The sequence below is a fragment of the Lycorma delicatula genome, chromosome 8 (assembly GCF_047948215.1).
Source record: "Lycorma delicatula isolate Av1 chromosome 8, ASM4794821v1, whole genome shotgun sequence".
Taxonomy (NCBI): Eukaryota; Metazoa; Arthropoda; class Insecta; order Hemiptera; family Fulgoridae; genus Lycorma; species Lycorma delicatula.
Genome location: NC_134462.1, coordinates 103,946,304 through 103,959,188, shown reverse-complemented (window position 1 = coordinate 103,959,188; position 12,885 = coordinate 103,946,304). Strand labels below are relative to the sequence as shown.

The 12,885-nt window shown below is 29.6% G+C and overlaps 1 protein-coding gene across 1 annotated transcript in view; it reads right to left on the bottom strand.

Moving 5' to 3' along the window:
• The window catches only part of LOC142329100 (protein XRP2-like), a 29,222-nt gene extending 22,300 nt beyond the window's left edge, over nucleotides 1-6,922 (bottom strand). Inside the window, exons 1-3 of the mRNA XM_075373435.1 lie at nucleotides 6,769-6,922; nucleotides 3,926-4,135; nucleotides 67-239 (exon numbers count right to left, since the gene is read on the bottom strand). Of these exons, the coding sequence (XP_075229550.1) occupies nucleotides 67-239; nucleotides 3,926-4,135; nucleotides 6,769-6,842 (457 nt within the window). The 5' untranslated portion in view covers nucleotides 6,843-6,922. The remainder of the gene's footprint in view (nucleotides 1-66; nucleotides 240-3,925; nucleotides 4,136-6,768) is intronic.
• Between the last annotated feature and the right edge of the window lie 5,963 nt (nucleotides 6,923-12,885).

Sequence of the window (12,885 nt, the reverse complement as noted above, 5' to 3'; positions counted from 1 at the left end):
CACTGAAAAATATGAATTAAAATCATATATTAAGATACACAAAATATTATGATTTAAAAAAAATACCTTTTATTCCAGAATAGAACAACTGATAACAGCCAAAAAGAATTGCTGAAGATGATTCAATAATTGGCTGAGTAGCACAATAAAGAAATATAATTAAATTTCTAGAATCTCTTATTCTGAACTGACCACTAGCAACTAGACAGATGCAATCTTTACAATCTCGTAAAAAAGTGCTGAAAAAAAAAAATCTATTTAAGATAACAAAAATGGAAAAAAAAACAATTTATATATTTTCCTAATGTACATGTTGCAATTTGTTCAACTAGTGAACAATAAGCAATCCCACAGTCCAATCAGATGAGGATGATATGTAAATGAGGTGTAGTCTTGTACAGACTCAGAGACCAACCATTCTGAGATATGTGGTTAATTGAATCCCAACCACCAAAGCACACCGATATTCACTGTCTAGTATTCAAATTTATATAAAATCAACTAGCTTTTACTAGGATTCGAACCTCAGAACCTTTGACTTTAAACATCAGTTGTTAAGTAACTGATTTGTGATTGTAAGTTAATCACTAGATCAGCCCGCTAGGTTAAAAAATCAATCAGGCTAAAAAAAAACCATAAATAGAAGTAACAAAAATATTATTAATAACAATGACAGTACTGACAAGGAAGTGAAATCAGCCCTCTATAACCTGACAGATTCACAAATTAGAGACATATCTCATCAGTAACAGATAAGAAAATTAAAGGATACTGAAAGAAATGTTTCTTAGAGATCACCTAAGTTAAACAATGCCACGTGAAATTTCTTTTTGGATTAATAAATAGTTTTTTCTTTAACTAATAAAGGTAATACATTAAACAGGGCATTTCATAATGTTCTTCGGAGTTTTGAAAATTCATTAACAAAAAACTATTTCACTCATAAGAATAAAACAAGTACTGTACGAAAGAGGACTTGAAATAGTTTTTTTCCCCATATACTAGGCAGTTAGTAAACCATTTGCTTGCTAGGCGTCGACAGTAGAGAAAATGGCTGCCACGGGAAGCAAGAAGTCGTTTTGTGTGTTGGAATTTCACTTGTCAAAGTCAGTAATTTCTGTGCAACGTGCGTTTTGGTTGAAATTTCATAAGGAGCCACCAAGTGAGAATTCAATTCGTGCACAGTGTGCAGAGTTCTCCGTAAACGTTTATTATGCAAACTGTACCATCTTCAATTAATCCAGCGTCTTTCTGATGGGAAAAAAACACATAGGCTCGATTTTTGTTTACAGTTACAGGCAAAGATGTTGTTAGATGAAGGTTTTCCAAACAAGATAATTTTCAGCAATGAAGCTACTTTCCATATTAGCGGCAAAGAGAATAGTCATAACGTGCGAATTTGGGGAACTGAAAACCCACATGCTTATGTGGAACACATTCGGGATTCTCCAAAAGTAAACGTTTTTGTGCGATCTCTAGTAAGGCAGTGTATGGGCCATTCTTTTTTATGGAAACGACAGTAACCAGCATGATATACCTGGATATGTTACAATTATGACTTATGCCTCAGCTACTCAACGACTTCATTTTCCAGCAAGATGGTTGTCCTGCCCATTTTCATAATGAGGTTCGACAGTACCTTAACACAACATTACCTCGGCGCTGGATAGGACGTGCGTCTGAAGAAGACCAACACATTATGCTGTGACCACCAAGATCATCAGACCTCACGCCATGTGATTTCTTTCTCTGGGGTTATGTGAAAGATGACATGTTTATCCCATCGATGCCGTATGATACCGCTGAGCTAAAGGATCACATAATCAATGCGATCAACTCTATCAAAAATGACATGTTAGAACGAGTTTGGCAAGAGCTAGACTTTCGTGTTGATGTGTGCCGTGTCACCAGAGGAGCACATATTGAACATTTATAGATTTTAACAAAAACTGTTGAGTTCCTACATCACCTTGTACAACTTTCATTTACCTAAGTGAAATACTTTTTTTGTACTGAATTTTTGTAACTCCTAAGAACATTATGAAACACCCTGTATATATATATATATATATATATAAAATAAACATTATGATACAAATCAATATTTTAGAGAAATAAAAATCAGAAAAAAATTCAGTGAACTGCATAACTTTCCCAACTACGCTAGTTGGGAGTTTAGTCAGTTATGCAGTTAAATTATTTTAATCTCTATTTACATCTATGATAAAAAAATCCCTCCTTTTTATTGAAAAAATAATAACTAAATTATGAATTCTTTTTTCAATGTACGAATTGTTACAAAATATCAACGAAAAATGTTCAATTAGTCAGTTTCAGTTATTTCTTCATAAACGTATTAAAAAAACTTATGTATTACGATAAATTTTAATGTTATTGATATAAAAAGATTTTTTTTATTAAATATAAAATTAGTTGCTTGATTATATTTAACTCTTTTAATTTTTGAAGCCAAGAAGCTCAACAAAATAAAATAATTACAAAAATCTTTAATATTAGTATAAGATCACTATTTTAACTTTTTTTAAATTTGGGACTCATACCTCACCAGGCTTTTTTTTAATGATTAAATATTCAATAAAAATGACTTTAAATAAATTAAAATCTAAATTTTAAACTTGGACACTCCCTTCATCAGAGGAATTAAGTAATTAATTTTAGTTTATTGTCTAACAAAATACAAAATCTGAGCATTAAAATTTGAAACTGAGAAAATAATTTTTCAATTTGAGGCTCCCATACAAGCAGAAGCATTTGCATAAAATTAATTTTTAAGAAAATAATCCGTAAGTGGGGTTAATACATTTAAAAAAAAATACAAATATTCAGCTATAATTCTAAACAAACAAAGTTGTAATTTTCTTGGAAGGCTTGACAATTTTGGGCTAATTTTTTTTTTTAAGAAATACTAAAGAGCTATCAAAAAATTAGGATTTTTACATTTTCAAAAAATATATTTTTAGATTTAATTTTTTTGAAGGCCTACTGATGTAGAAAATATAGATGCAAAAAACTTGCATTTTTTCTTTTTCTGAAGTAATATATAGGTAAAAAGTTAAAAATATACAGTCATTCTTTGGAAACCCACCAGATTGGTTTAGCAGTGAACTCATATTTGCAAATCAGTTGATTTCAAAGTCGAGAGTTCTAAGGTTCAAATCCTAGTAAAGGCAGTTAACTTTTATATGGATTTGAAATCTATATCGTGGATACCGGTGTTCTTTCGTGGTTGGGTTTCAATTAACCATACACTTCAAGAATATTCAACTGAGACTGTGCAAGAACTACACTTTATTTACATTCATACACATCATTCCTTGAAGTAATACCTTACGGTGGTTCAGGAAGCTAAACAGAAAAAAAGCCATTTTTTCAGGAAGCAGGTGAGTATTAAATAAACATTTTTGGTAATTTGTGATCTTCATAAAAAACTTCAACTTTTGTAAGAAATGATTTATGCTAAAGTGCCCCAGAGAAAATCTGAAATTCTATTTTGGCCAAAACAGCCCTACCCCTTTTTCCAATTTTTGAAAAAAATTAATACATTCTTTTCCCTCTGAAGGTAAGTTTGAAGAAAAATTGTTAATGGAGTCCAGAGTTATAAGATCAAATACATGTCATATTACAACATACATATGAACACACACACAAACATTTGTCTGACAAAAATAATTTTTTGGACTTAGGACCACTGAAAAAAAACTTTTTTCTCAGATTATTTACAGTTTATTTAAATTTATTTTATTTGTTAAAGCTTTTTATTTTTAATGTGTACTTCAGCACAAATCTTAAAAAAGCTCAATTTTTAAAGATTCTTTTTTAAGCAATCTATATACACATTGTAGCTACTGGCAGCATATATCACAAAAGCCAGGAAAGTAAAAATAATATGAAGCAAGCAACTTACCTTCCTTTCACTGGTCCCAGAATCAATTTACAACCTACACAATCATCTATAGTAATGGTATTTACGTGATCCAGCACATAAATTGTGCTATTTTTACAATTTTGTATAACTAATTGTTGTCCATTAACACAACCAGGCAATTTCCATTTTTCAGAATCTTCTAAATTCTCAATTGTAAAATCATCTACATTTACTGCTTCTCTTTTGTCCCTGAAAATGATAATGACTATCATTAAAAAACCTTTACAAGTTAATCAATTTATACTAAAAAAATTTAATTAATTTAAATTATGAAAATCTACAAATAACAAAAGCAATGAAAATTAATGAACAGAAAAAATAAAAAAGCACAAGACTGACTTACAAAATAATATATCTAATTTAAAAACATGTAAATTTAAAATTTATATTTTAAAATATATTAGAATATGATATCAAACATTAGTTTCATCATTTACTCATAGATAAAAGAAACAGATAATTAATTTTACTCTAATTATTGAGATGCAGCAGTTTGCACTGTTTTTATTCAAAAATATCTGTTTTGAAGAGTCAGAGATCTCTGAAAAACATTAAATAGAAAAAAAACAACATCCTCAAAATACTAAGTTGAAAAATGTTTGTCTTTTGATAGAATTAATAAACAAAATCTTACGAAGACAAATTTAATCTAACAATAACTAAATTAATAAAAAGGCATCAACAAAAAACAGCATTTGTTCTTGTAAAGGAAGTGATTGAATAACAATACCCATTCTTCACAAAAAAAGCATTTTTTTATTCATAAAGAAAAGTATAAACAAACAAACAAGAAAAGTATATTGAATTCATGCAGATATGTCAAACCTTAAAGGAAAAGAAACATATCAAATTTCTTCAAAGATTCATTTAGATAAAATTTTAACAAATAAATCAGTTAAAATGTAAATTCTTAGAGCTACATTGAACATATATATCCAGAAATCAGATTCCCTAACAATCTACATTATCATAATCTTGTCTACAACAAGAGATGTCTACAACTTTCTGGTCATAAGGAAATTAATGTGCAGAATACATAAAAGAAATTTTTAATACATCTAAATACATGTGATAAATCATTCCTTAACTATACTTTATTAATGCAATTTTAATAAATTTTCATTAGATATTACAAAAAAAAAATCAGAATTTTCTTTTCTGGTCACATAAACAGTTTTAATAAATAATTATAATAAACAGCCCTCATTAATGCACTATACTGGCTCAGAACCAAAATGTAGTTCTAGTATTAGTATCTCCAAATGGAGAACAAATAAACCGCAGTCATAAAAAATCACCTTACTGAGGATAGTTTTCCATTAATTTACAACACTATTCAGCTTAATAACATCTTTTATGATATTACTTGATTTTAATTGTCTTAAAAACTAGTTTCCTGATTAACCAATCATCAACGTGTGATAACATAAACAGTGATAATGCTCCTTCTCATTGGATTGTTCTATACCTGGCAAGTTTACATTGTTTAATTTTGATAGTATCATTTTGGCTGAAATCAATTTTATTTACTTTCTTAAATGATAATAAATAATCAGATAACAGGATCCACAAAACAGTTCATACAAAAATGAGTATTTCCATATGAAAACATGATGAAAATGAACAAGGATCATTTGAGGATTACTTTACTGTAAAGTGGAATTGAAAAAGCAAATACACCCTTCAAAAAATGTCAGGATTTACTAATTCAAGAAACAAACAGAATTTTCACATACACTTGTACACATAAATATGATGTCTACATCAAATCTATTTCTTCAACTAATTGAAATGGTATTTAAATTTATAATTGAAATAATAAATAATAAAAAATTACTATTGTCACTACTATGGCTCCTCATCAGCCCAAGTTGTAGTAGTTTCATTTTCAAATCTTCTCAGTGAAAATCCCAAATACTACATTAATTAAAAGCTCAATAAATAACTTCATAATATTTTGCTAATAAGATTTAATTATTTATATACTTAAGCAGAGAAAAAAAAATACTGAGTGAATATCGTTTACCTTCTTGTTAAAAATTGGGTTTTACTACCTTTCACATTCAATTATCACATCACATTCATTATTTAAATTAAATAATCAGGATTTTGGCGCATCTTACAAGGAATCCATCAAAAACTACTTCAAAACATTTAATTTAATTCATTTCTTTTTATCATGGAGAACAAGATACCAGTGAAAAGAAACTGGTCTTAAATTTTCCATACTAAGTAAATAATTCCCAACATTTACAATTCAGTTACACCAGAATGAATTCAATTATTTTTTAGCAAATTACATTGCAGTTAAATAATGTATTTTTGAAAGAATAACATTACCTACTTATCCATTCACATTTGCAGTTCATAAACCTGACAATTTCTATCAATTAATATTTTAATGTTTTAAGAACAGTTTTTTTTTGTTTTCACGATTACAAAACCTTCATAAAAATATATTCACCTGAAGTAAAACGATAGGCATCATTTGAGTAATGGTAAAAAGAAAAACAAAATCTTAACATAATAACAATTACAGCAGCACACTCACAAAACAAAAAATTCCGTATAAATTGAAGTACCTCAATTTACATTATCAGATGTAAAAATAAAATAGAAAATAACTTATAATGTGAAGCAGACGTTCGTTATATTTAAAAAATTATTTCTACTGTGATATTCTTATTACAGTGTACAATGAGATTCATAAAATAAAATTAACAGAACTGAGTTAAAAAAAATTATAAATTTCAGCAAATTTTACATTCCGTTTTAAAAAAAGGGGATATTGTAGGTTAGGTTTATAAACAACCAACACTCACCATGAATATTCTTTTTTAGTGTCATTCTCTATCGTATGTTTTGTACGTTTTGATTTATGGAACAAACATCCCATTGTGTTTCACAGACATGAAAATCTTCTCTTAACACTTATAACTAATTTTGTCTAAAAACACATTACGTTTAGTAACAACCAAGATTTCATTTTGAATTAGATGACAGGCAAACCAACCGTGCAATTAATAATTCAATTCGGTAGAAAGTTCAGGCGAAGTCCTCATCTCGTTTTACAAATGGATTAAAAATACGAAAATATTTTTCTGTAAGTGAATTCAAACATGACATTTATTTCATATGTCCAAGTAGAATAATCAATGACAGGAATACATAAGAATAAAATTGGATCTCTTTTAAAGGAGTTAGCCAAAGGTTGATAAGTTAGAGAAAACTCTAAATTAATGTTCTTTATCGTTCAGAAGTGAAGATATAAAACGTTTTTTTTTTGTCAAAATTGCAAGGTTCATTAAACTTCATCGCGGATGATTTGAGAAAAGAGAAAGTGGTACTATAATTCTTTTGGGTTTTCCAAATTATATTAAGCGAATAATCACTAGTTGCAATATATTTTCTTACAAGCGTTAGGAAAACATCTGTTATGTGTCCCATTTTGAAAGTAATCTTTCTGCATTTTCTTTGGATGTATTATTATATTAATGTATTATATTGAACAACTTCAAGCCGGCTGCTGAACTTAATTATTAAATCAAATTATTCTGGACTCATCCATTATATATGTTAAGATTTCCTGCCTACATCCTTTAAGATGTGTATATTTATTTATTGGTGTTCATCTGAATTTCAACTCTGGTCTGGTCTAGTCAACTTAAATCTTACGAATGTCATCTCAGTACTTTATTGTATATGAACTTCAGTCCTCTACACTTTTGACGCAAAATATACAGAATATATCGCTTAATTCTCTCGGGAATTTCTTAACCTATTCTACTCGTGAAAATAATGGAAAAAGTTCATATATGACATTTCCTGAAATGCTTCGTTTGCGAGTTACGACTACTAATGAAAGATTTCGCTCCCATTTTAGCTACTCCGTTGAAATGAGGTCGTACTGAAATTTTGAGAATGTTAATTAAGGCGCAGAATTATTGATTTCTTATGGATTTTGAAATGAAAAATCAAATAAAGTAGGACCCAGAACCGTATCTGCAGAGGTTTTTGAGAAATCTTGGGTGAAAACCAATAAATTTGGATAAAAAACCCTGTTCTTTTTTATGTTTAACGTACAATAACTTTGTTAAATGGGTAATAAACACATAAAACTTTAAGACAAAACTTGTAGAGAATTTAATTCTGAAAAACATGGTTTAAGTTAAATAAAATGAAGAAATGTTGGAAAAATTGTAATGTTATTTAGAAACAGTACATTTCTATAAATTTATGAAATGCAGTTAAAGAGTTGCTCCCAAAAGCTAGTATATATTATGATTTGTGAAGTTATATTCATTGCTCCTGTTTTGGTACAATGTTGATTAATTTTACTGACGCCTACTGTTATTTAGAGAAATTATTGAAGAGACCTTAATCTTTGGTTTAGCCCACTGATCTCTATATAACTGGATAGGGGATTCCATGTATAGAACTGGTAAAATTTGAAGCATAAACCAGCACCACTAAATGAGTGGTAGAACTAAATAAAATGAAATGGCGCATGCACAGAGGTAAGTGTAAGAGTAACGATAAAACCATGTTTTAAACTGATGTAGTAGGTGTTCTGAGTTTGTATTTTGAACACTAATCTCTATATAAGTATATATCTGATCCATAAATAAGTAACAAATGTCCATAAATTTCTGCTTGTGTTACGAAAATGACCATTGTTTTGGTTATCTAACTTCTTTCTTTGTTTGTTTGGCCTCTGGAACCACCATAAGGTGGTTTCAAAGGCTTTAGTGGATGACATGTATGAATGTAAATGAAGTGTTGTCTTGTACAGTCTCAGGATGACCATTCCAGAGATGTGTTGTTAATTGAAACTCAACCACCAAAGAACACCAGTATCCATGATCTAGTATTCAAATCTGTATAAAAATAACTGCCTTAATGGTTATCTGACTTGAGGAAGATAAATATCCCTACCATCACAATTATAACCATTGGGTTGGTCTAGAGGTTAAACTTGTTATCGCAAATCAGTTGATTTCGAAGTCAAGAGTTCTAAGGTTCAAATCCTAGTAAAGGCAGTTAGTTACTTAAATACGGATTTGAATACTAGATCGTGGATACCGGTGTTCTTTGGTGGTTGGGTTTCAATTAACCACACGTCTCAGAAATGGTCAACGTGATACTGTACAAGACTACACTTCACTTGCATACATATCATCCTCTAAAGTAATACCTTACGGTGGTTCCAGAAGCTAAACAGAAAAAGTAAACCAATCATGATTATAGTTGCACAAGCATACAACGGTTTTATTTAGTACCCAGCCGCTCATTCTGCGGTGCTGGAGTATGCTTCAATATTAAACATTTAATTGTAATTTATGCCATAAGGATCCTCCTATCCAGTTATATAGAGATCAGAAGTTTACACACTGTTACCTGTTATATAACCTTTGTTGTACAGAAAACTCAGTTAATATTGAATTTGCAATAATCCAGAAATCTTTTTAAAGAAATGAAAAAAAAAATTGTTGTGTTTATCTTTGACAGTTAAATATCTATGAAATTTAAATATCTAAAATCTTGTAGCAATTGAATCAGATTTTATACATAATTTAAAAAAATTGAAAACATTTTTTAATTTCTATATGACCATCTTTATTAGGTGATTACTGATGGTGTTCTCATTTTGACATTAGCTAATGCTATTTCTGGCAATTTTTTGTATTATGTTTTTTCTTTTATTTTCATAGAATTTATTTAAAAAATAACACCTGTTTCGGTACACTACCTTTTGTAGATGTTATTTATAAAATAACATATTTAGTTTATTTTATTTTCATTTTTTTTTTTGTTATTGATTTTCATCAAGTAAAGGGCATCATCCATCGATTAATTTTCTTTTCTTAGTCAGACAGCATGCATTTGAATGTGTCTGTTAATTTTTTATGACAGTGTTGTACATTTACATATTTCTTGGTGTATAAATGTGTGGCCTTTTTTGTGGATATGTTAAAGTTGTGGTCAATGTTGGTGGATTACTGATTTTGTCTTTAAGATGGTTACCAAATGTTTTTTCCTTATGCTTCATTTCATATAAATAAGAAGTACACATTGAAATTACACTTTTTCTTCTTTCCCCATTGCCCCCTTACTACTTTCTACAATTTTCTTATTTAGGGGCTTCCAGTTTACCTATGTAGTGATTGGCTCTCTTGGCATTCCTGTTGTTTCCTGCATAACTTGCTGTTTCCTGTATATAATGGTAGTTATGATAATAATTTTCTGTAAAATTATAATAATAATCATATGGAAGAATAATACTTTTCATGAAATGAATAATACTGGGAGTCAAAAGTGAGACATTTTCTTTTATATGCTTTTATGATGAATCTATTTTTGGGATGTTGCAGAATTGGCCTCTGAATAATATTTAGATCTAGCCTGGTTTATTAATATGCGTGATGCTGAGGATTATAAAACAATTATAGCTCTAATTATCAAAACTTTAAATTTTCTTAATGATAGTCTTTTAAAATGTAATGAGAAAAGTTTAAGAAGGGTAAAATATTGCAGGTGAATTAAATGAGCTTTCTCATAAATTAACAGTGGAGAAACATTTGAGATTAGTTGGTGAGGGAAAGCATTTAGTGTTTGAACTAAACAAAAGGGTGAATAGTTTAGTAAACAGCTGAAATTGAAGTATTAAGAAACATAATTAGATTGAAGAATGGGTGGACAATCTGTTGAAAATTAATGAAGATCATGAAAAATTTGATGTTATAGAAACAAATGGTCATTGTGAATTTCAGATGTTAGCGGATTTGAATGATCATATTGATTCTGATGAGAACTGATTTTCTGATTCTTTCTGCAGTGATCAATTAGGTTATATTGTTTTAGTGCTGAACATTCCCAGAATAAAATTCAGGATCCAGAAGGACTTGTTAATGGCAATTTTTTATGTAACAAAAACTCTATTTAAAAGTGTTTCTAGTGGCTGACACCCAGACTAGTACATGTTACTAGAATTTTGGATCTTCCTCTCAATATGAAGTACAGGAATTTATTTAACCTGGGTCTAAGGCCAGTAATATTTATGATTCTATCAGGAGTCATGGAACTATCACATATGAAGTCTAATGATACTGTTGTTCTTTTTTTGGTAGTAATGATTTCACACACTTTTTGGATGAAGAAAGCATTACTCATTTTATTGAGATTTGGGAGAGCTTAATGCAGAATTACATAAATTAAAATATTTTTGTGCAACTATATCATATAGATCTGGCTGCATAATTCTAAGATAAATACATTGATCAAGACTGCTAATTTTGAAATATATAATTTAATTATTTGGTTTCAAATTATTATATTTATGGACAACTGAACTCTGGTTTCAGACAAGATAAGGAATGCATTTAATTGTTAGAGAAAAGAATGATAACCAGAAAGATTAGAGAATTTGTGTTGTGTAGTCATAAAGATTATTGTGATAATGGACTGATGCTAAAAATGTCTAATGGTATTACATGTATAGCAAACAAAATTTACAGCAAAGCTGATAATTGCTCTCTTGATAATACTCTTTATACTACTGATTAAGTATGTTTTGATATGCCCATCTCTGGTGCAGCTGGGTCAGTTCTTGATTTAACCGAATGTGATTAACTGTATGTTGATTTCAGCCTCATTAATGAGGAGGTAAAAATAAGAGAAACAAATTTTTTGATGTATTATAATTGTACTGTGATGTGTTGCCTGTGAATTGTTTTTTGTAACAAATCTCAAGAGGGTGAGGTTGAAGTGATCCATCTATTTTTGATGACACTTTGATAAACTGTGACCAATAATTGTAATGTCAAGGTCGATTTGCACACTCAAGATATAAAGATATATCTGACAATTTTGAAAGTGATTGTCAGTTAGTCTATAGTAAAATAGTTATACTTTACTTAAAGATCTTTCCTGTTGTAAATGATCCACATGGTATTGTAAGAAGACTGTCTCAAAAATTAGGCATACAAATTATATTTTTTGATATTCTATGTTAGATTTTGGGGCTGACTAAATCGAGCTATTTACAAATTAATTACACGACAGCTGTATTTAAATTTATATATCACTGTTGACAACATGATAGATGATAAAATATTACATAAATACTGGAGAGGACTAACAAATTGTGTCACCCAGTACATTACTTTTTTCCTGTTTTGCCTCCGGTAATCACTGTCAGGTATTACTTCAGAGGATGATATGTATGAGTGTAAGTGAAGTGTAGTCTTGTACAGTCTCAGGTCGACCATTTCTGAGATCTGTGGTTAATTGAAATCCAACCACCAAAGTACACCAGTATTTACGATCTAGTATTCAGATGTGTATAAAAGTAACTGCCTTTACTAGGATTTGAACGTTGGAACTCTTGACTTCAAAGTCAGCTAATTTGCGAAGACAATTTCACCACTAGACCACCTCGGTGGGTTACCCAGTACATTACTGCACTACCACCACACATGCTGCAGTAAAATCTCATTGCTACAAATAACAGCTTGGGTAGCTCTTCCCCTGAACACAGTATAAATCACCTTCCGATTGTTCATTTTAATCCTCAAATTTTTAAAGATAAATTTAATGATATCAAGGAGTTTTACCAAGATTACAAGCCTGAAGTGATGTATTTAAATGAGCTCTTTCTCAGTGAGGCTGAAAAAGAGTTGTATGTTCCACAACTATATATACTTGTTAGCTCCTACTATCGGAAGGGATATTTGAAGTGTGGCTGTTCTATTCTGGTTAAGGCTCAACTAGTGTAAGATGTTATTGACTTGGGATTTATGCATTGATAAAGATTTTGAAATCTATGGAATTTACTTTTTGTATGAAAATATCATTGTAATCTCAATTTATTGTTCGCCTGCTGGAGCTCTTAATATTTTTCATTTTCAGCTAGAATCATGTTTTCGCTGATCTTATATAAA